The 25,694-nt window shown below is 34.4% G+C and overlaps 1 protein-coding gene across 1 annotated transcript; it reads left to right on the plus strand.

Moving 5' to 3' along the window:
• The first annotated feature begins 5,365 nt into the window (after positions 1-5,365).
• LOC128227758 (polycystic kidney disease protein 1-like 3) lies at positions 5,366-23,941 on the plus strand. The gene is made up of 15 exons (XM_052938575.1): positions 5,366-5,444; positions 6,704-6,792; positions 7,375-7,390; positions 7,764-7,828; positions 8,142-8,169; positions 8,546-8,619; positions 9,058-9,085; positions 9,545-9,724; positions 10,657-10,836; positions 13,762-13,935; positions 14,236-14,415; positions 14,784-14,963; positions 15,405-15,584; positions 16,353-16,637; positions 22,625-23,941. The coding sequence occupies exons 2-15, from the start codon at positions 6,739-6,741 to the stop codon at positions 22,648-22,650; spliced, it is 1,650 nt and encodes a 549-aa protein (XP_052794535.1). The 5' UTR covers positions 5,366-5,444; positions 6,704-6,738; the 3' UTR covers positions 22,651-23,941.
• Positions 23,942-25,694: the final 1,753 nt, after the last annotated feature.

The raw sequence follows: 25,694 nt of genomic DNA on the forward strand, positions 1-25,694 counted from the left end.
AGATTTGTTAAAATATTTATCATTATCAGACGTTCATCGCTTGGCTTACAAAGCGGTGATTGGACACCCGTTGAACCAATTTCACCCTTGAGCTCGATTCTCTGGCAGATTGTGTCGGCGTTGGCCGTGTTTTTTTTTGGGATGGTAGGGGCAAAGATGCTGTAGTCTGTCTATGTCCATGCCCATGAGGTGGGACTGTAGTAACCGGTTAGTAACTGGATGAAACACTAGACCGGCGTGGGACGGAGAAAATGTGTTGACTTGAGCTTTCTGAAACATTTAGACTACTGTCTGAGCCAATATCTGGAGTTCTATACTTTTTAACAGCTGACAATAGTATCCAAGACATCAAATCAACTATAGACTGACAAAGAGAATAAATGACGCAACTAATCGTGGATTGAATACATAAGAACTGTTCGCGTTGCCCGCGTTGCGGTTCTATCACCTTGCAAATGACACCGTTATCTCAATGTTATGAAAACATTACCTACAAGTATATGAGAGTAGTTCCAAACTTTCTTGTTTCAGAACAAACGTTCAAATGTATGTCATGGTAAGTAATTTACTTTAAAACAACAAGAAATAACACCTTTTTTCTTTGATGAGAGGTTTATTAAAAAACGAGGCTTAGTCCAAGGACCCTTAAAGCCAGCATATCTTTTCACATTAATATTGCTGTTTTTCCAATTTTCCAATTTTATTGGGGGTTAGGGAAGGAGATAGCTGTAACAAAAATAAATTTAAAAAAAACATGGCTGCACATTTTGAAACAATGTATTAAATGGTTATTTTGAATAGTAATTCTCGTCCTACGTAGATCTTTAGTCGTCAAACGAGTCTGTATATTTCCTATTTCATATGCATATAAACTCATTATCGTAATAATATGACGCTACTTAGAACGCTGACACTAAAAAGATTCTGTTTATGAATAAAACCGCCAAAAATAGTAACCAATACTTACAAAGACATTTTATTTAACTGCCGCCTTAATGGTTTTATGTTGTGTTTCACACTTAACTATTGAAACATATCACATCTCAGACAATATGAAAGACAGGTTACCTACAAAAACATTATGGTTTGTCTTAAGAATGAAGTGATTATCGCCAACAATAAATGCTTCAAGTTTCATTGAATACCATCCAAAACTGTAAAATAAGATATTTTACTAAAACACTTAATGGGAGGAAATTTTGCAGTTATAAGAAACATAAAAATGTTTCTTAAAAGGTGATACTTATAGTTGCATTTAATCAAACTTTCATATTTTCCTTATATAGTGCTGAAACAGGTTTCATATGAAACTTGTTAAAATAATTAAGGATTTTGCATAACAAACAACTTTGCAATGACAAGTTTGAATAGTAAATTCATTGTTGCATTTGAATCATAAAGTTAACAATATTTCTGTTAGAGGTATGCAGTCTGTCACTAAAGTTCGTATTGATATTTTGTTTTTTTTAAGTTAAAGTAGAACGAATAATTACTTTTTAACAATGTGGGTTGGCGGGCGGACGTACGGGCGAATTGGATGGGGGAATTTAATATTGGGCGAACAAAATAAGATACAGCAAATTCACTTTAAATATTGTAATACATTTCAAGTATTACTATTTATCAAATTTATCAGTAGATATACCTCATATCTCTGGGGGTTTTACATACAGTTATGAGTTACAATTTTAAATCTTTCAGTCATGATTGTAAGTCAGCTACACAATTAACTGTTTCTAACGCCTTTGAGAGATTTAATATATATAACTAAACAAGGCGACTTACAGAACCATCTTGCTATATACAGGCGATACTGATCTTACCGGTTCGCATACTTCCTATAAAAGACATGTTCATTCAGCTGTCGGTCCGGCTGCCTCGTTTAAATTGAAATGAAATTAAACTGATAAATATTTAATATTATACTATATATGTATCAAAATTCCGTAGTTGGATTTTTTAGTAGTATAGAGAAGAACTGTATCGAAAGATTGTGACATATCTAAGCTTAATGTTACAACTAATTGTCGTGATTAGAAGTTTATACATGTATTTTCAAAACATTCCGATAGGAACTGTATACTTAGTTAAATCCAACATGTCATGTATTCCTTTTTCTTCAAGTAAACTCAAGTGTTTGGAAGTCTGGTGTTGACTAGAATATCTCACCTCCTCCAAAACTGAGCTATCTGATAGAACGAGCACGTTTGGTGTGTATTCTTAAACCCCTTGTAATCATATACCCCATTTACGAGAAAGAAAAGAATGAACAAAGGCGAACAAAAGTTACTAACGTAAGGTACTCGGTGAAATATAGCCGGTATCTTCACTCACAATGAATGCGTGCGCCAAAAACGACACGAAAATATATATATATATATATATATATATATATATATATATATATATATATATATATATATATATATATATATATATATATATATATATAAGGTACTTATGCAGCGCTGTCCTTGTATATATTATTCGCACTATGCGCTCCTTGTGTGTGTTATCAATATCTGATGTAGTGGGTACAGAAACTATTACCAATTACAACTGACCGACTTATATCAGAACGGTTTAATCGCGTGTACATCGCGAGCACTATTTAAGTAACGATCTTAATATCTGTAGTTTAGCAGTGTTATCAGTTTTTGCACTCAATGCGATGTCAGCTGTTTCTATTGGCTGCATTTTGCCGGGCCAAGTCATGTGACAAATTATATCAAATATAAATATTGCAGTTCTCTTTTCGGATATGCACGAAACAGGGATAGTTCTTATAAGTAAGATTACTTGTTTTGTGTGTCATGATTATTTATTTTATATCACAATTATGGTTTACGTCTCATTAGAATCATTACACAGTCGATTTACTGATATAAATGCGTGTCTATGTTCGTTTACAGATTATCAAAGATGGGAGTCGACATTCAAACATAAAGAGTTCGCATTGGGACCAATCGATTTGCTCACGGTACAAACGTAATTTTACTGCAATGTTGTGTCAACTTCTCGGCGGGACTGAAGGCTGTTGGAACAGTTAAATTCATAGTAATGCTGCTTCTGATGGCGGGCATTGAATCGAACCCGGGACCTCCAAAGAAAGGTACTTCTTTGGAGTATTTGTTTTAACTTTATCTGTCCGTTATCAATATATAAACTTTACATTTAAATAAATTTATTATTTCTTAATCAATACCATAGGTGGCAGTCATAGATAGTGAACAAATATTAAAAGTATATTTATATACATGGTTTGAAGGATTGTTTTCAACCGTGCCAATTAAACCTGGCTTTATAGTATTAACAGAAAAATCGTGTGTACATCCCTGCATTTTCCCTAAAGCGCTTGGATGCACAGACCTTTTCACCGATACAGTGTTGAAAAACATTTTTCGAGATATCAAACGTTATATCAAATTTCCCTCGAGTAAGATTTTAAAAAAGAAGTAGTTAATCGGATTCAATCATTCTGGTAATAGTCGTGGTAAAAATGGCGAAGTATACATTTAAAATAATTTGATGTACATTTAAACACGCTTACTTAGAACTTACTTTCTTTTTTATTAATAGAGTTTGCATTTTAGAATAGGAAACCGCATCTTTGAAACTTAATAACCAGCAACATTTTAAACTTTCTTTTGATCTATATAGACTAAAGTCTAAAGTCGTGTGTCTTTCAAATGCATTTAAAAGTATATCTAATGAGTATTTCGTATCCAATAAACTACTTTAAATAAATAATACGATAACATAGGATAAAAAGTCGGATTTCTCAAAAGAACGTTTACTAATTTTAAACACGTTTTGTGTTCATGCAATGTGTTGTATAGCTTGAAAATTCACGTTTTTGGGTTGTGCGTAGAGACAATCTTTATTATGTCCGAAGGGTGTGAAATATTTATATAATTGCGAATTGTATTGTGATTCAGAAAAACAACAATATTAAGATACATACTTATTTTGATACATAACACTCTGAATTTTTCAAAGTTTAGTGAATACTAGAAGGTGTTTTTGAGAGCAGGCAAAAGATAACTGCGAAATTGTATTTCCTTTTCGGACAAAGGCCCACGCCATATATCCTTCGTTTTTGTTCTTTAATACGTCTAGCCTATTACAACTATCAGTTACAAACTAGGACTCTTGGCCCCTGAGCTTGTTTCTGTAGTTTTTCACATAAGTATTAAATTAAAGAAAAAATGCCAAATTTAAATGTATTTTAGTTTATCGAAATTGACCATTTCTACATTGCAATTCTTGATTGTTAACGTTTCACCACAATAAATATTGTTTTTTGAAATTATGAAAAATACTGTATCTGTATGTGTTGTTAAGAGCTGTTCGGAGCCGTTCTCATTTTGCATGAATTAAACTTGCTTCCCTATTGAAGATTATCTAGCTCAAAGCCAACATGGCCGATTAAATCAATTCAGGATCAGTCGGACACGTATGCATGACTTATCATGCATTATATTTTTAATTAGTTAGCATTGATTTAAACTTACCTAAACTATAATTCTGACATGAAACTGAATTACAATTAACCGTTAAACAAGGCCAGTATACTCCAGAAAACCATACCGTTGCATAAACCCATCAATTGTTGACGTTGGTACATTGAACCTTTATGACAGGTGAAACTCTTTCATTAGATATCTGTACAATTTAAAAAAGCCACACCAAATTGTTTTATGTTTAGCGTCAATCCTTAGTTCAAAAACCTATCTCGCTATCCAGAAAAACCTCGTAGTAAATGGGTGACATCCTGCATATAATATATAGACACCAGAGCCTCCGTAGACCATTCTGGACCATTCTGAATCGTTCGATAGATTTCTACTGAAAATGAGTTCAAATAAAACTGTATTTACGTGACCTATCATGAGAATCACACATAATGCGTTATTTTCTGATATCAAATGCCAAGAATACTATTACAAAGAATGAAACATTTTGTTTGCACTTGTGTTCTGAAGTCCAAATTATACTGGAACGACGACGTTCAGCATGATCTTTAATCTTATTAAATGTGTTGTCTTTTTCGTTTCGGAAGTTCAAAACCTATCCCTCCGCGGACGCTTAACATTGAAACGATTTTGTCTAAACGTGGCCTTAACGTGTCCGTGTAGAAATACAAATGGCAGTTGCTTTACATTATAATGGCCTCTCATTTATCATTAAATTGATCTTTGTTTTCATCATCTCAGACTGAAATGCATCATATGATATAGACGACTTACAACACACAAATATTATTTTAATGTATACATCTACACCAGACATGCAAGTCAAATCAGATGAGGATCAAGCGATTAGTCCTCTGGAAGCGCAGTTTGCATTGCACGCTTTAGGTTGAAAAAAACGAATGGAAAACACGCAACCTCGATGCAAGGTGACAACAAATTCAAAGGATGTTTCTACAAATAAAGTTGAAAGTAATTTGTCCCAGTATTAAATCCATTTATTTCTTACCTGATTATTTTTTCCTATAAATTGTGTACGAATAGATCATTAACTCCAGCCACCCGAAGTAATCAATGTGTTTTCTGTTTCCTGCCACACAATAGCCCAAAATTGTATTACACAGTACTATGCGAACCATTTATTTTAAATAAAACTGTTGTTATATATCTCTTAACTTTATAATATGGATAAAAAGAAATACCAGGTTAGTTATAAGTTATTTTATCTTTTAGAGTGCATCACTTTTCGTTGCTTGCTTTTTTTTGTGCGGAATGACTTAATGCAATCAACTGTATCACCGCATATTAACTGTCTAATATGCTCTATATTTTGAATGGGTATAACGTGAACCAATAACCATCGCGTGTTAAAAATGTTTACAGTACTGTGTAGCTTCGGTCGATAGTTAAGTGCCTCAGAGTCATTCGTGCGACGCTCACTTACTAGTTAAAATATCGCGTGTTTCGTGATGTCACTGTGACTTATTGATAAATGTTGCCTCATTGATCAATGATGGGGCACCGGGTATTTCATACTAGCTCACCAGGGATTGCCTAGGGCATTAATTCGGCTGAGCCACGATTAGATAAAATGATAACAATTAAGAGGAGTCGCGATGTTATGCAATTCCTTTATCGATAATTGTGACTTCATGGGTCGAGCTTTTGCGCAAAACCCGATTTCGTAATACACCGTGATGGCATAGAAGCATCAGTGGCACCAGTCTTGAAAATAAGTTCATATAGTATAAACGGAAGAAAGCAACCCCGATCAATACTTGTATTTATGTTTAAAATAATTGTTCACTACGATCAAAAATGAGCAATTGAGTACTAGTTCTTAAAGAAACATACGTTTCAATAAAAGAATAGCTGATTTTAATAACGTTGTATATCTTTGGTTTAATGACGTCGCGTAAATCCAATCTTAGCGCAATATTGAAGTAACCAATGACGTCATAATCCTTTGCAGGTATAACAATATGAACGTTAAGTTTTATCTATACAAAGAAGTAGGCGAAGGTAAATAATAACCTATAACATAGCTGTTGCGTTATGAATTGTGTTAAGTATGTATGACACTATTAAAACGTCAATGCCCTGACTACACAAGTGTGAGTACAGCTCTTGCCTGTGAGTGATACCACACCGATGTGCAAATGCGTCACAGTGCTAAGTCGCAAAGCCTAATAAGTATTAGTTTTTATGCAATAACAAAACTACTTTCACAGATTACCCACAATAATCCGGATCCTCTTGCATTGAAATGGAACCGCAAACACAAGCGTCTCCGCTGGACCAACTTAAGACTCAAGTTCCGGTGTGTATGTTATGTTTGATTTATTCATTTGGGTGATTGATCACTAATTACGAATCAGGGGTTTATAACACATGCAATAGGATGATGACATTAGAAATACCTTCACAATCCATAAGAAAAATTTCCAGAAGAAGAAACCAAACATTGATAACATAAAGAAGTTCGCTTAGCGCTTTCACAGTTGCTATATTTGAAACAAGCGCAGGATTCTTTTGATCATGTCACACAATTGTAAATAAATTGTACCCCATTTAAAGAACTCATTCAAATAAAGCGATATTTGTTTGATTCGCAATACCTTAACGTGACAGCCTTAGAAATAAAAGTCCTAAACTAATAAAAGAATCAGTGAACATGGTCATGTGACTTGCTGCCTAGCGACGAAACTTGACTCTTACAGCACAATTATATAGTGCAGGCTAAAGTTTAACCTTTCTTTTGATATTGAATGCAAATTTTATTCATACGCTTATTTTATGATTTGCTAGGTTTGGTCTGTGAAATGATAACATAGTTATATTTGTTTACATTTCACACGAGAACCCTGATTCATTTTGAAGCTAAACATAGCATTATTTCCAGGTGCCAACAGAACCAGGTAAGAAATTTTGCCTTTGTTAAGTCACTAGACCTATCCCATGAAGTATTGTTTTTTTGTAAACTGTCTCTTTCATCTTCAAATCCGAAAGTTTGATAACCTACCAGTCTGGCATTCCTTCGCTTGTCAAATCATTTGGACTTTGCAATTAAAATTTATGTTATCTGCACATATAAAATAAATATGTATGTTATTAACTCCTAAACGATTGTGCGATTTATTACTTTTATAAATATGTAAAATAATAATATTCAACGATTTTCAATTAAACAGAAAATATATATGTATATTAAGCAAATATTTCTCTTCGTTTACAGTAAAGTTTTTCGAGAAACTATATCTGTACTTATAAGACATACTTTTTGTCTTTAAGCCCGGAAAGCTCCTCCTGTTCGTCTACGCGTTTCTCGATCATTTAATGCTCAGGGTGATAAAAAGGTATAACATCGTATATGGATTAATCCCTATTAAGTCAGAACATGCCATTTTCGTGTAATTCAGCAATGTAATATGTTAAGCCAAGTCCATGTTTTGAAGTATCAACTATTCTTCTTAAGCTGCACTATACTAGTAACTGTACCAAAGTTACACAGTTGTATTGTTTTATAAACCTGGGATATCTGTAAAACACCCGTCCAACTTAATATTAAATACAGATGAAAACATATATGGCAGAAGATGTACGTTAAGCTAAATTGTTAGTTATGTATTTATGTATTGCATACTAATTGTTGTAATTGCCATTTTTTAGCAAGAGGAGCGGCAGAACGTATTGAAAGGTAAATTTCATTTTTACATAAATGTTTCAAGTACATGTGCAATGTAAGCATACACATTGAGAGGAAATTTCAAATTTAGAGGACAATGATAAGGTAATTCACTGATTTGACGAAGAGGTCTTTGAGTAAAATGGAAGAAACATATTTTCCAGAACTCGCAGCAACACTCGTGTTGCAAACTAACGGTCCATAGTAGATGGGTGGTACATTCACCACCTCATTTCCAAGTCAAATTAATATTTTAAATCCTTTCATTCATGAAAGTAGAGGGTAAACTATGATAAGCACATAACGCAGCTTGGTAACCACAGTTTGTTGTATGGTCCTATAACAAACATCAAGTCTATACTTTTTAGACTTACACATAAATTTTCAGCTCGAAATGCTCCTTCTGTTCCACAAAAGCCCCAACGCGTGTGTCGGGAAAATGATGCTCAGGCCGATAAAAAGGTATACACTGATTCATATTATCAGTACTGTTTAGAAAGAGAGTACACTGTCTGTGTATTTAGATATGTAGTATGTTTAGCTAAGTCTTGGGAATGTTATATTCACTAACCGTAATAAGCTGCATTATACAAGCAATAGCTAACGCCACTTAAAACAATATATTTTTGTAATATTAAATTTGACATTCTTACTTTAATCTATATTTTACAAATGTGCAGGCAAGGAACCTATTTAGCTTTGCAAATTACAAAACAAGGAATAGTAAACTAAGGGCCACATGACATAACGTTGTCATGTTTTATTAACTGTGGAATAGCGGTAAAAAAGACCTGCCTACTTGACACTGAAGTAAACCAGTACTGCTGGATAGGTGCACTAAACTAAATACCTTATTATTGAAGAAGTGCATACAAATTGTTGTAGCTGTCCTTTTTCCAGGAAATGGAGCAGCAGAACTTCAAGGAAGGTAATTGTCAATTTATTCAGAAATGTTTTAAGTACATGTTCAATGTTACAATATTTGTCGAAAGGATATTCACATTCAGTGGGTACGTATCGTTAATTATTTAACATAAAAGTATATTTGAAGAAATATGTATCTAAACCTGTCTGTTACATTTTACAATTCTACACATAATGCTTAATACTTAATAACAAATTTAGTTTAGTGATATAAACATTTTTGAAATCCAATCTGCGATTTACAGTGTTTTCTTATATGTTTGCTTTTAGAAAAGTTCAAAAGACCTGTTTAAGTTTGTTTGAAGGATGGTTTTTGTTCGATTGAAATAATGTCAACTCATCAGTTTCTCTTCAATTGTTATAGTTGACATAGGAATAAAACATGTTCTTCTCCTGTTAAAAATCCGTTTAAATATTAAAGGATCTGTAATACTTGGTTTGAACTTTTATCATGTATTTTTAGTTTTCGGGACAACCACCACTGGACCGTTGACCGAAACAGCGCAAACCACCCCTGGCGTTGCTGGCATAGAGCAAGCGTCCTATCAGAGAAGCGAAGATAGCCCTAGACAGCAATCAGAACAGAATGCAGTCTTCTTTATTTCGCCTAACGTTACCGTGGAAAAAGGATTCCCGACGGAAGGTGTATATATATCATCTTTTTTTCCAATTTATTAAGCATAATTATATATTAATACTTATTCAAAATTTAAATGTAACTTTTAGAATAACTGACTAATTATGCTCCAAGGAGTGGGATGTAATAATCGCATTGGATTTCACTCCATGCGTGAGCTCGTCTTTGCATCCTAGCGGTCGTCAGTTACAATAGTATCACAGCAATAAGTTCGTTTTTATGATTAAATTTCATAAAACTACAAATAATTGTAGAGCACCATTAGAAGATGCGTCGCGTAAATTCATGGTCTTACTTATAGGTAAACAATATACAATATTGAATCTTAAAGCAACACTGCATGTCTCACCGTTAAGTTTTTAACAAACATATATGATTTATGATTATATGCAATAAAATCAAATCGAAAAACATCAATCAAATAACAAAAAAGTAATATATATATTAAATATTTTTTAACAAATTAAGTTAAGAAATATACAATCTTTTGATTTCAAATCTGTGATGTGCGCTGCTCTCTTATATTGTATTGCTTGCATTGATGTTCAAAACACCAGAATATGTTTGTTTGAAGGAAGTATTGTCTCGATTCAAATGATGTTACATCGTTCTTTTCCCTCTAATTGGAACTGTTAGAAACCTAGAACTTGTTCACGTCGTTCTATGTTTAGAAGTTGTTACTACGCGCTTCGGTGCAAAATGTCGTAAAGCTGGATATACACAGCACTAAATAATCATTCCGGAATGACACAATCCTTCCAATATAAAGAATAGAGTTAATATGTTATGTGGGAGGTTTAAGAAATGAACGCAATTTTCTTATCAAGATTACATCATTAATATTTCAAACAAATAAGTGAATGAGGAACTTATAACTTTTAGTTATACTATACTTTACTGTGTGCTGTTCAACGAATAGGCCTCTTTACTCAATTCAGTTTCCGACGGCCCAGCGATGGGTGACATGGCGGGGACCGCCGCTGTCACCGCTGACATCCCCGAGACGGAGGGAGTGGCCAGCCAAAGGAGAACAGATACCCTTAATCATCAGGTGGGACAGACCGCGCTTGTCGTCATCCCGCCGGATGTTACCGTGTATAAGGGTTCCCCGACAAAAGGTATACATTATGTTACTTCCTGTCTACAGCGTTGCGTCTTAATATATATACTTATATTCAATTCAAATGTTATTGACTTTTTAGCTCACCTTAGCCGTCGGCTGAGGGTGAGCTATCAGGATCAATGAATGTTCGTCGTCCGTCGTCTGTCTTCCGTCGTTCGTCGGACGTCAACACTTAGTTTGTTAACACTAGTGGTCACATTTTTGCCTCAATTGTCACGAATCTTGGTCAGGATGTTTGTCCCAGTAATTACTCGGAAGAGTTTGAATATGGGTCATCTGGGATGAAAAACTAGGTCACATGACGCCAAAATTAAAAAAGATCTTGTTAACACTCTAGAGGTTACTTTTTCAGTCCAAATATCCTAGACAATTGTCAAAACGGTTGATTTGCTGATTTCTAGCTAAAGACCGAATATGGGTCATCTGGGGTCAAAAACTTAGTCACAGAGCCCAAATATGGACAATCTTGTTAACACTCTATAGGTTACATTTTCAGCCGAAATATCCTGGAAATTTGTCAGAAAGGTTGGTTAAATGATTTCTAACCAAAATTTGAATATGGGTCATCTGGGGCCAAAAACTAAGTGACAGAGCGCAAATGTGGGAAAAAAAAACATTGTTAACTCTCTAGAGGTAACATTTTCAGCCCAAATATCCTGAAAATTTGTTGGAAAAGTTGTTTTTGATGATTTCTAGCTCAAGTTTGAATATGGGTGATCTGGGTAAAAAACTTGGTCAAAGAGCCCAGATAAGACAAAATATTGTTAACACTTTAGAGAAAACACTTTCAGTTAAAATATCTTAGAATTTTTTCAGAAATATTGTTTCGAAAATGGGTCATATGGGGCCAAAAACTAGGTCACAGAGCCCAAATATGAAAAACACCTTGTTACCACTCTAGAGGTAACATTTGCAGTCAAAATTTGTCAGAAAGTTTGCTATGATGATTTCACTTCAAGTTCGAATATGGGTTATCTGGGGTAAAAAAATGTCTCAAAGAGCCCAAATATGGAAAACACTCTTGAGGAAACATTTTCAGCCCAAATATCCTAGAATTTGTCTGAAAGGTATTTCATTGGTTTCTAGGTCAAGTTCGAATATGGGTCATCTTGGGTAAAAAAACTAGGTCACAGAGCCGAAAATGGAAAAAAATCTTGTAAACACTCTAGTGGTAAAATTTTCAGCACAAATGTCCTGGACATTTGTCAGAAAGGTTGTTTCGATAATTTCTAGCTCAAGTTCGAATATCGATCATCTGGGGTCAAAACTAGGATACTGAGCCCAAATATGGAAAAAACCTTGTTAACACTCTAGAGAGAACATTTTCAGCCCAAAGTTCCTGAAAATATGTCAGAAAGATTGCTTCGATGATTTCTAGCACAAGTTCGTATATATGTCATCTGGGGTCAAAAACTAGGTCACAGAGCCCAAATATGAAAAACAACGTTTTAAACTCTAGAGGTACCATTTTCAGCACAAATATCCTGGAAATATGTCAGAAAGATTTTTTTCGTTAGTTTTTAGCTCAAGTTCGAGTATGTGTCATCTGATATAACTAGGTCACAGAGCCCAAATTTGGTAAAACCTTGTTAGCGCTCTAGAGGTAAAATTTTCCGCCCAAATATCATGGACATTTGTCAGAAAGACTGTTTTGTTGATTTCTAGCTCAAGTTCGAATATGGGTAATCTTGGGTCAAAAACAAGGTCGCAGACACAAAATATGCAACAACCTTGTTTATACTCTTGATGTAATATTTTCAGCAGAAATATCCTGGAAATTTGTCAGAAAGATTGTGTCGATAGCTTCTAGCTCAAGTTCGAATATGGGTCATATGGGGTCAATACTAAGTAAAAGAGCCCAAATATGGAAAAACCTTGTTAACACTCTAGAGGTAAAATTTTTAGCCCAAATATCCTGGAAATTTGTCTGGATGGTTGTTATGATAATGTTTGATTCAAGTTCGAATATTGATCATCTGGGTTCGAAAACTAGGCCACAGAGCTCAAATATGGAAACACGTTGTTAACACATTAGAGGTAATATTTTTAGTCTTAATATCCAGAAAAATTGTCAGAAAGGTTTTTTGTTGATATTTCTTATTTAAGTGTTGTTCTTTGGTCACTAACATGCAAACTAACAAAGCTATCACTTTCAAACTTTGGACTTCCTGTTTACTATCAAATGTACAATATGACCGTAAATGGATAAAATCGAACAGGTCCTTCTAAAAAATGGGTTGATTATAGTTTTACTTGCGACGTACAGGCAGGAGAAGTCCAGTATATAATCCGATCAATATTTTAAGAACTGTTTATCAGGTGAGCGATATAGGGCCATCTTGGCCCTCTTGTACTTTCTTATTGTTTTATCTCTTTTTAGTTTCATCTTTAAACCTGCCATGTTTAGAATTGGGAAGTGTTCATTGTATATAAATGTAAAGGTTGAACGCATATGTTTATTTCATGTAATAAGAAACTTGCATGTTTTCTTGATTTCGTTAAGCCTCATTAAGGCGACTCAATCCCTATTATCCAAAACCATACACTTTTTGGCGTCATCCGATAGGTTTTGACAATTGCCGCGGTTTTTTAATCAAGAATTCACTTTTAACATTTGGCTTTCTTAAAGTCTCTAATACAAAATTTTTGGACTAAGAATATTCAGGAAGGAATTATGTAATCTGTGGATTAAAATATGAGAGAGCAAAATTAGAATATTAAGGATAAGAAAAGGAAACATATTAATGATTGGGGTAGTAAAACATTTGCTTCATAGGTAAAAGTCCGTATAGATATCCAAGGAACAGGTCTTCCGGTTTCGGATGATATTAAATCACTTATTAATAATTTAGTTATGCTATTATTCAATTTAACTGCGAGCTTTTGAACGAATTAGACTCACATGTGTTACTGAATTTAGATTCCGACGGCCAAGCGATGGGTATCATGACGGAGAGCACCGTCGTCACCGCTGAATCACCCGCTGACATCGCGGGGACGGAGGACGTAGTCAGCCAAAGGAGTGCCGATACCCCTAAACATCAAAAGGAACAGACCGCGCTCTTCGCCATCCCGCCGGATGTTACCGCTAACTGTTTCTCAATTCAAATGTTACTGACCTTTATAATAATCCCAAAACATAGATTTCTGTTACCTTAAATTATACGAGGGCAAAAATAAGAATATAAAAAAAGAAAAAGAAACACTTTAGTGATTGGGGTAGTAAAACATTTGCTATACAAGTAAAATTCCGTATATATATCCAAGGAACAGTAATTTTCTGGTTTCGGATAATATTAAATAACTGATCAATAATTAAGTGTTAGTAAAAGTATATATCGAGTTAACTGCGAGCTTTTGAACGAATTAGACTCACATGCGTTACTGAATTTAGATTCCGACGACCCAGCGATGGGTATCATGGCGGAGAGGACCTTCGTCACCGCTGACATCGCCGGGACGGAGGACGTAGTCAGCCAGAGGAGTACCGATACCACTAAACATCAGAAGGAACAGACCGCCCTCATCGTCATCCCATCGGATGTTACCGCGTATAAGAGATCCCCGACAAATGGTATACACATATATTACCTTACGTTCTATACGTTACTCTATCTTCATTGTAACGTCATAATGTTAACTGTATTTCAATTCAAATGTTACTGACCTTTATAATAATCCCAAAACATAGATTTCTATTACCTTAAATTATACGAGGGCAAAAATAAGAATATAAAAAAAGAAAAAGAAACATTTTAGTGATTGAGAAAGTAAAACATTTGCTTCACCGGTAAAGGTCCGTTTATATTTCCAAGGAACATTAATTCTCCGGTTTCGGATAATATTAAATAACTGATCAATAATTTAGTATTGGAAACAGTATATATCGAGTTAACTGTGAGCTTTTGAACGAATTGGACTCACATGTGTTACTGAATTTAGATTCCGACGGCCCAGCGATGGGTATCATGGCGGAGAGCACCTTCGTCACCGCTGACATCGCCGGGACGGAGGACGTAGTCAGCCAAAGGAGTGCCGATACCCCTAAACATCTGAAGGAACAAACCGCGCTCATCGTCATCCCGCCGGATGTTACCGCGTATAAGGAAACCCCGACAAAAGGTATACACTATATGATCTTACTTCCTGTACGTTACTTTATCTTCATTGTTACGTCTTAATGTTTACTGTTACTCAATTCAAATGTTCCTGACCTTTATAATAAACCCAAGATACACATTTCTTTTGTCATTTTACAGGTTTTGACAATTGACGCGGCTGTCTAAACCAATAATTTTGACTAAGTATATTCATGAAGATTTCTGTTACCTTAAATTATACGAGGGCAAAAGAAAAAAAAATATAAAAAAAGAAAAAGAAACACTTTAGTGATTGAGCTAGTAAAACATTTGCTTCACCGGTAAAATTCCGTATATATATCCAAAAAACAGTAATTCTCCGGTTTCGGATAATATTAAATCACTAACCAATAGTTAGGTGTTTGTTTTACTATACATCGTGTGCTGTTAAACAAATCAGACTTACATTTATTACTCAATTAAGACTCCGACGGCCAAGCGATGAGTGACATGACAGAAAGCACTGACGTTACCGGTGGCATCGCCGAAACGAAGGAAGTGGCCAGCCAGAGGAGAATCGATACCCCTAAACATCAGTCGGAACACACCGCGCTTGACGTTATCCCGCCGGATGTTACCAAGTATAAGGGAACCCCGACAAAAGGTATATATAATCTAACTTTCTGTACCTTGCTCTATCTTAATTGTTAAATTTCTAATTTTCTATTTCAATTTTATTAATCTTCATATTATCATGTTTACATTGAATTTGATTGATCATTTGGAATTTTATATAATATATATATATATATATATATATATATATATATATATATATATATATATATATATTATATATATATATATATATATATATATATATAAATGTTTTGCGATACATTCTTGTGTAAAAGCTACTCAATACACGTGTTGTATCTATTTTATTCTGTATTATTGTTATGGCAATATATTTCTCTTAAAAACATCGTTCTTATATTATTTATTATAGCATTGCATAAAACATTTACGACATTACTTATGTTAAGAAAAAAATACTTTGGGTCAAATTTATCATTTGATCATCGTACGGTACGTCTTGTTTACTTCTTTGCCGTAAAAGGCAACGAGCCAGTTTCCACCTAAGTCGTTAAGTCAGCATACTTATGCAACAGTCGTATTTTTCATCTATATATTTGATATCATGTTTGTTGATTAAACACATACATCATGTGTTCAGGGTGAAAACTTAGAAATATAAGTTGAATCTCCTGTCTGCATATCTACAACCGTGGCAATATCATAAGATGTCTTTTCTGCATTAATTGAAGACGAGTAATCTTATTTAGATTGTTTTATAACACCCGGAAAAATAGTCCATTTAGCTAATCAGTTCATCTAACATAAATGCATGTGTATATTATATATCTTTAAGAACATAGCGGGGATATCCAAATAAACTTGCTTCGCCGTCTTGGACTTGAAGAAAGATTCGAACACAATTTGATAACGGTACAGGAGGCAATGATTGTGCATACTAACCAACCTAGAGGAGAAAAGTGGTCTCTCTCTCAATTGCCATGGACTATGCTGCGGAACATCATCGCTGTTGATTCAACTGCGCGTGATTGTATTTATACACAAGAGACAGAGAACACAGCAGAAACGTTGAAGTCTGAAGGGCAATCCGTGTTCGATGTACGCAGTATATTTGGTAAAGGTAAACGTAGTACAACGAGCAAGCAGGACGTTATTAGTCAGATGGATATTTTTATGACAATGTATCTTTGTTGCGAACCCATGCTTAAACAATTACTGTTTAGAAAGATGTTTTTGTGCAAACAAGCATTACCATTTATATATAGAGACAAACATTCCGATAGATATTCTGTATCAATTTGGCCTTTGAAGCCGATAACGTTTTACACAGAGACAAATGAGTTTAAAGGTAAATATGCTCTTGATATGAATACTCGTGTAATAAGTTTTGCAAGAATAGGCCGACCAAATTTTTCGAAGTCTCAATTGTTAAATTGTATTCTTTCAGGTGAAAGTAATGCATATTCGACCTTTTATTCCCATGACTGTACAGGGGGTATGATTCGGAGGAAAATTGTAGGGTTTGTTGAGATATTCTGGTTGCAAAAGTTTGCAAATCAAGTTCTTCCGAATGATATCCCATTGACGCTTTTGAATATACGTGGAGACATTCGAACTGACATAACAGAGTCTTGCTTTGACTTTGTTGAAAACCTATCTAGTTGCATTATTATTTTCTTAGAAACAAAACAAATCAAAGAACTCTTAACTCTACTAAAAGGGAAAAAATTAACATGTAAATTAGTGTTATATTTCACAGACTCATTGTCAGAAATCGGAACTGATGATACATTTGATTACATTGAAGAACTCCACAGAGCTTTTAAACTACAAGGACAAGCAATACAAGAGTATAGTAGAGATAAAAACTTTTTTAACAACACAAACGATTTACTTCAAAGCATACTTGATATAATAAGAGACTCGAACGTGAATTGTCTAAACACCCGTTTTAAACCAGGCAGTTCAGATTGTATCAAATTCGATATAGATGATAAACTTTGTCGGGAAGGACTAAGTTTGGCATTAGATATTTTAAAAGTCATGAAAACAGAACTTCAACAAAAGGTTGCAGACACTGATGGTTTATCTCCTGGCAAAGGTTTATTCAAATATTGCAAGCAATATTTGACACCTGTATCTTCTTCTATAACCAAACGTTTGTCTCAAAATTTGAAAGAACGGAAAAGAACCCGAGACATTGAAGAAAAATCTAAATTGGACGAACAGGTGTTACGTCTGAGGTCAGACTCGCTGGAAATAACGAGAACTGTCCAATCATTCATTCAGACTTTGTGCAAAACTAATAGTAATGCAACTCTTCGAAAATACTTTTTAGCAAATCTTAGGGAGCTTTTTGAATGTGAGAGCAGAAGTTATCTACCGATAATGAAGCAAGAAAAAAGTGAAATACGATCCCAATACATTTACCTTAAGGCGAAATATCCAGACAAACACTTAGAAATTGAGCATCTTCATAAACGCCTTTCCAACATTGAATTAGACATAGAGAACGCTTCGTTCGGAGTTGAACACCTGTTTAGAGAAATAGGTCGTATATGTGATTCGTCTCATCATTGCGGAGTGGATCTACATCGATATTGCCTACCGCCAACAGAAGATATTGCAAATATTGTTGCTGATCTAGTTTTTGATGGTGAAATTTTGGAAATCATTGATGGAGATAATGCATTTTTGGCAAGTAAATGGATAGCAATGGTGTTCAAAAGTATCGAAAAGAAATCTAGAAATGGGCGAGTTATGACACTAAGTGTTCTTGGACTCCAAAGTTCCGGAAAATCTACTTTGTTAAATTCAATGTTTGGAAGCCATTTCTCTGTTAGCTCAGGTAGATGTACTAGGGGAGTAAGCGCGCAGCTATTGTCTGTCAATCGAAAGCGCACAACTAAAGTTGATTATATACTTATAATAGACTCCGAGGGACTCAGAGCTCCGGAACTGGACAGCGTAACAAATGTAGGTAATCGAGATAACGAACTTGCAACCTTTGTCACAGGATTAGGTGATTTAACCCTTATGAACATAATGGGAGAAAACATGTCAGATATGAGAGATATTTTACAAATAATTGTGCATGCTTACTTGCGATTAAAACTTGCGAACGGAGCGCTTAATATGAGGCAAACATGTATGTTTGTCCATCATAATGTATCAGATAGATCAGCAGCAGATAATATGAAGGATGGCTTCATAAAGCTTATGAAAATATTAGACACAGTAACGTCTGAAGCAGCTGAGACGGAGGGTAGTAATTCAATAAAAAGGTTTACCGATATCATTGAGTTCAATGAAGATGAACAGGTGCACTATATACCAAATCTTTGGCAAGGAACTCCTCCAATGAATCGGGTAAACAAAGATTACTGTATGGAAGTAGCCAAAATGAAATTCGGTGCGATACATTCTGCATTAGAACTAAAGCCATGTTTTGCAGATCTAATGGGCGTAGTTACTCGTGCGGAAGACCTATGGGAAGGTATTTTGTCCGAAAACTTTGTTTTCTCATTCCGAAATAATATGGAAATAAAAGCGTATCGTTCCCTTGACAAATATGTACGAAATAAAGTCTGGGACGTTCAAACAAAGCTAAATGGCGGTACTTTAAAATCATTTAGAGACCGAATTACTTCAGCCACGACCAAACAAAAACTTGTTGAAAAAAAGAACGAATGTGTTTCCCTATGTCAAAACATATTGTCCAAAATAACAAGAGATTTGGAAAAGGAATTAAATGAATTCTTTGATACAAGTGAAGAAAGGGAGTTAATACAAAAATGGCGATTTGATCAAATCCATTGGGCTAAAGTACAATGTAATAATTTCGTAGAGGATATAAACGCAGACATTCAGAAAAAATACGAAAGCAGACTGCTAACAGTTGAACTGTCCTTTAACATAGAGAAAACGAAAGAGGAATTCAGAACAAAAGCATTAGAATTTGCATCTTCTTTTAGAGGAAAGTCTTTTACGGAAACGGAGAAAAACAAATCATTTGAAGATAGTTGGTTGCCATATGAAAAGAATATTCGCTCCAATAAAGAAAAAGAAATAACTCCTACTAACTTTAGTAGTGACACATTATTCAACATGTTAATAGAGGCCTTATTTGAACTTCACAAACACGAACATCACCATCTGGGCATTTTGGAAGAAAGTAGACACCATTCCTTAAAACCACCGACATTTACAAACCTAAAACAATCGTATGAGGATATTGGCATTGACAAACACGATGCAAGTGTGAAAACGTTGAAAAAAAAATTCATATTTAAGTTTAAAGACCAAAAACTTAAAAATATGTTAGGAACATTTAGTTCAGAGCTTCTAGCAATAATGGATTTCAAAATTGACGAGATTATGAGTGAACCAAATCTAATCACAAATACAGGTGTGTCTAAATTGATCCGAACTTTGGAAGACATAGCTACAACAAAGATAACAAAACACAAGCATCTATTATTTTCTCCTTCATACAAAATCAAATTTAACATCCACGTTTGTCGATATGCCGCTTACCTGTTTGGAGAGCATAATGAACAATATGAAAACACACATGGAATAAATGTTACCTTAACAGAGACAAGAAAAGAAATGCAGGTCGTTTTCCAAGCAGCTCTTGAAAATTGCCGTGAAGAGGAAAAAGCTGCGAACCTATTTTGTTTAAGTGTTAAACGATCCTTGAAAAACACCATATCTGAAAACATTCCGCTACAATCGGAGATCATTTTTAGAAAATGTTTACCGCAAATGAAATATATTTTACTCAAAGACATATGTAAGGACTTAGCATTGGAGGATATCTTTGATAATTTTATTATGTATTTAAAAGGTCCGAGAGAGTATGCAAAGCTGTGGATTCAAAGAAAGTGCAACAAAATATTGTTCAAAGATGGCACATATATGAGAGTAGTAACGCAAGAAGCTCGAAACTGTTTAGATTTAGTTCGGTCAGCATTTATTTCACTTTCACGGACAATGATTTTCTCTTCAGAAGATACTGTTGATGGTCGGAAGTGGTTTGAACAATTAAATGCAGAGATAAATGGTTTGGTTCTAGATTCGTCTTGTTTTGGAGAGTTTGAACAACAGATAATTCAGGATGTACCATACTTTTGTAATGTTGTGCGGAAAGGTCTTGATGACTTATATTTTGAATCTGATTTTGAGGACGTTAATGAAAAAAATATCCAATGGTCCGGATATAACCCAATATCAAGACTTTCCAAGCGTTTATGGGGATGCGAAGAACAATGTCCATTTTGTTCAGAGCCATGTTCTCAAAACGAACATAATTCTAAAGATGTTAAACACGTCTGTAACCAACACCAACCCGCAGCTTGCGTAGGCACTCGCGATACCTCGACGCTTAAAGCTGTGAGTGTCGTTTGTAATTATGCTGTAGATTCTAATTTGACACATACATGTGAGTTCTTTGATTATAGATGTAACGATCGAAAAGAGGAATGTCCCGAAAAAATTCATAATTTCAAAGACTATGCAAACTATTGTGCTGACTGGGATATACGCCCGAAAGATTCAATGCATGACGGTTCACTGTTCTGGCAGTGGTTTCTTGGTAAATATAAGAATGAGCTCAAAGAACATCACCACTATGATGTGTCCGACTTTCCTAGTTGGTGGTCAGAAATAAGTGTAGAACGCGCAATGAAAAGCTTAGACGAATGTTACAACTAAACTGAAGGCGATAAGATATTTCAGGTACAGAAAGTTGTTCCATAAAATTAACATTTCAATAGTAAGGAATGCAAGGGCAAAGGATTGTTGTTCATCTGAAATCTTTTTTTGAAAACCCAAAAGTAAACAATACAATTATCTATACCACGAAAGTTGATATTCCCGTCAGAATAAAAACATATAGGGTGTTTTCACGAGTCGTCATATAATGAACAATTTAATTCAACGAGTTCAGGAAAAATGATAGTTCGTGTGCCTTCAGCTGGGCGAGTTGAATATAGTCATGTTTTATATGATGACAAGTGTCAGATTGTTTTGTACCACATTCCTTTCAAGTAAAAATTGGAAAAAAAATGACCTACCTGTTTCAACTGCACTAGTGATGAGTCGAATATCATTGCAAAAGTATAGTACACGGACTCTTTTAAAACCGCTGATATAGCCAATAGGTTTTATTTTATTTTTAAGAACAATTCATACTGATTATATAAAATAAGAGTAACAACGAAACCACTATACTTATAAGGAGATTTTCTTTCTCTTGCAAAACGTCATAACCGATAAGACGATGCATAATTTTGTGATAATTCATATCATTTTAAATTTCGATACATTGAGGAACGATTGTTTTTAAAAGGGTTTTCACGAAATCAAGACGAAGTAGTTTTCCTCTTAAGATTTGGCAAAATGTACTACTGTATTCATATTAAACGTTGTCATAAATTTAAAGTAACAAAAAAAGTATATATTGCTAGTTAAGCAATTATTTTTGCCAACATGCGTAGTGATCTATCTTCTGACCAATACAAGTATAGCAATGTTATATTACACATTTGTAATAAGGAGAAATAGTGACCAGAAGCAATGTTTATCATGTAAAATCATTTTTAATACAATGGGAACAGTAGAGATGACCTAAGGACTTATGTAATGCTAAATTAACGGTATCGCATGCGGATAAGTTGACAAATTGTTGATCATTTTTTATATTTTTATGTGTATATTTGCAAAATCCATGTTCTTCATATGATACAATGTATTTTGTTATGACACCATTAGTGTATGTATTCCAATTTGGTCTCTTAAAATGGATTATATAATTGTTTTGATTATGCTCTTGGACGAAATATTAAAGAACATTGACCATATGTGGAAAATGATTGGCAAGATCTTTCTTGCACTTTAATCGGCAATTGTACTATCACTTTTGTTGTAATATGTTCTGCTTTTCTTTCGTTTGAGTGACTATATAGTTTAGAGTGAAACGTCGGTATCGAATTGACCGACAAACTCTTGTTTCATATGGATATGCGTGAGGGTGGTGGGTGAAGAAAACTCTTCTTCAAATAAAATGTTACTATCAAATACAAGTCTATAACTCTGTACTTCCAGATGTTTCCGCAGACGAGTGGTCTTAGTTGCTGGTTTAAAATTTGTAGTTATCAGGCAGACCCTGTCTAATTCAAACTTTTCCAGAATACTTATTTTACGGAAAATAGTAATATTAGAGGCTCTCTATATGTGAGATTCAGATTGCCGGGGAGGTTTCATTACGGAATCAATAAAATACCGCATTAATCATTTACTTCTCTTCGCCAAATCGCCCGTGGTACATGATTTACAAATAAAATATGTACATTGTGATAGACAAATAACTTGTAGCCATTGTTCATTAATGATTCATATACTGACCTGTATAAGTCTTAAACTTATGCTTATGATTAATATTATGATCATGTATATAAACCGCATATTTGATGCGATCGTTGTGTAAGTTTAAGATTTTTAAATAAAAGTACGCTTGAATCATAAAGATTCTTTTATTCGACATTACTTGGCGTTATGTATCCTGGCGAAGGAATGAGCAACAAGCTATGCAAGTACTTAAAAACGCGACACACTATAAGCTGCAAACCTTCTTCCTCAGTGTTGTCGTGCTTATTTGGTTTTGTACATACTTCCTGCCCATTATCCACGTATTTTTAACACTGTAGATCCTTTGATTGTATTAAAGTTTGCATGTCTTGAAAAATGTTATATTGAAATAATAGTGTCTTTACCAAGTAGTTCAATACTACACAATGCCACAAAACATACGATCCACAACGAGCAGAACTGGGTTTATTTGTACCGATATTCTGTTTTTATATCGCTTATTGTTTGTTCTAAGCAAGAACATTTTTAAAACATTTAAACGTGACACACTTCATATGTATCACTGTGTAATTGTGTATTGATGGTTACATGTAATGTTCTCGAGAGACACTACTTGTACGTGTACTTGTATGCAGATAAAAATTCGTTTGCAAAAATTCGTTTTAAAATGGTTTTTGTTGGCTTACTTGGATCGCCGAAATCACGTTCCTAGTGTTATCATACATATACAATCTAAATGTTCACATAACTAGACGACATAGTGCACCAAAGGATGTCCACGCTTTCATGTACCCGTGCATGTAGTGATTCACACTCTCCCTGATAGGTTGTATCATAGTCATGCAAATACGGCCTGGGAAACATCGTCTATATAATAGTTTATTAAGTTGCTGTTGCTAGAGTTGTTTTTGAATCTACGCTTTGTTATTTAATTCATTTTGCGACATAATGATGATAAACTGTATGTATTGCGTTTACTTAGTATGATTAAACTGTATGTTTCTCATGTGTAAGTGTGTATCTGACCGTCTATATGTATATCTGAATAAAAACTAATCGTTGAGAAGAGTTTATTTTGATCTTCATCACTATGCTGTTAAGATCCGAAAAAAAACATATTACCACATATCACTTTTTAATGTATTCTAAATGCATTCCGTTTCCAGAATGAGTCGAAATTGTATCAATAACCATATATGGATCGCATGTGGTGTAGAGTGTACGTTTCTAGAGGTACGGACATACAAATTTAAATTAAAACAATTTGCCGAACCTTCTATATCATGAAAAAAACTTATTTTCAATTGAAGCGCCTTGTCTTATGAAAATAATTGTATTTATGATCTCAGATAGGACGTTTAGATGATATCTTAACATGATAAAAAACAGGGACAAGCCGAGTAGTCAAACATCAAGTATATGCAATGTTTGGAGGCACAAGATAAGGGCCATAGCCAACGAACGAGAGACACAAAACGTAGCATTTACAAAATTAAAATATAAGCTTCATTATAGCCGGCATTAACTTATGATTAATATACAATGAAGCATACTACTTATGAACGAATGGTAATTGACAGGTAATTTTAAGAACTCAGCGACTTGATATGAACATCAAATACACTAAACAAAGGAATAAATCAAGCAGAAGCATTACTGCCAACTGTTTAGGTATGATGTAGTTATTCAAGGACAACAATCAAACATAGCTGACCTCAGAAAAGTCAGGGTAAAAAACTATGCCTTTATATAAACTCATTTAAAAACCAATAATGTAATATAAAGTACTTAACAACCAGCTACAGAAATGACCTCAAACAAAATAATCCAGCCAGAGCAGCGGTACCAATTCTTAAAAGGTACGATGTCATCTTTTAAAGGACAACCATCAGATGTAGCCTGCCTTCACAATTTTAAGGTTTAATACAATGTCTTTATATAGTTTAATAATGATTGCATCATTGAACGAACGGAAAGTTAAGAGAAAATACGAATTGAATTAGTTTAAACTTATTTATTTTACAATTGTGAGACACGTTATTACATCTAATTAAAATCACTGTCGTTAGCGCTATGATACGCGATAGTGTGATCTTGTGTTGTGGGGGAAACTGGAGAACCCGGAGGAAACTCACATGTCCGGCTTGGTAATAACAAACCAAACACACATGCGCCCAGGCCGGGTCGCCTAAGTAAGAAGCGAGTGCGCTAACCACTGCGCTTACCGGACAACCAATTGAATTATACCATATTGGCATATACATGTCAAAGAAATATGCTATCGAATTTCTTATATAGTTGTCGTCAGTTTGCGTTGGTTTTATGTTCTGAAAACGGGGCTTAAGGATAACCAAATATCGCCAAGAAATATTCTGCAAACGCCAACGCTTACTTCGTTCGAAAGTAATTAGAATACAATATGATATCTAAAAATGGATTTGAGAAAAAAGTTAAAAATTTATCACTGCGTTTCGTTTAGGAGAATAAAAGCAGCAGTAATTTGGAAAAAGCACTCTTACACTCACTTCTGTCGAACAATACAAACCTGGCATAAATGTTAGTCACTTAATGTCGCAGAGGTTTGAGATCAGCATGATATTATTACTCTAGGAGATTCCTTGTTCAAATACTGACATATATTAAACATGAAAAATAATGCGTTTGTAACCTCTGTTCAAATATGTATTTAAGAAGTCAATTAGCCGATATTTCGCTTTGAGGTAAACAGTTATTGTATGAGAATATCGCAATAACAATTAGGATGGATAATACCATAAACGATTAGGATTTAAGACTGCAAATGTAC

The sequence above is a fragment of the Mya arenaria genome, chromosome 1 (genome assembly GCF_026914265.1).
Source record: "Mya arenaria isolate MELC-2E11 chromosome 1, ASM2691426v1".
NCBI lineage: Eukaryota > Metazoa > Mollusca > Bivalvia > Myida > Myidae > Mya > Mya arenaria.

What these genes read in the sequence shown, in the direction of transcription:
- LOC128227758 (XM_052938575.1), top strand. Translation starts at nt 6,739, where the DNA reads ATGGAACCGCAAACACAAGCGTCTCCGCTGGACCAACTTAAGACTCAA. An exon ending in GCAGCAGAACTTCAAGGAAG is followed by an intron (nt 9,086 to 9,544) that starts GTAATTGTCAAT and finishes ATGTATTTTTAG; the next exon opens with TTTTCGGGACAACCACCACT. An exon ending in TAAGAGATCCCCGACAAATG is followed by an intron (nt 14,416 to 14,783) that starts GTATACACATAT and finishes TACTGAATTTAG; the next exon opens with ATTCCGACGGCCCAGCGATG.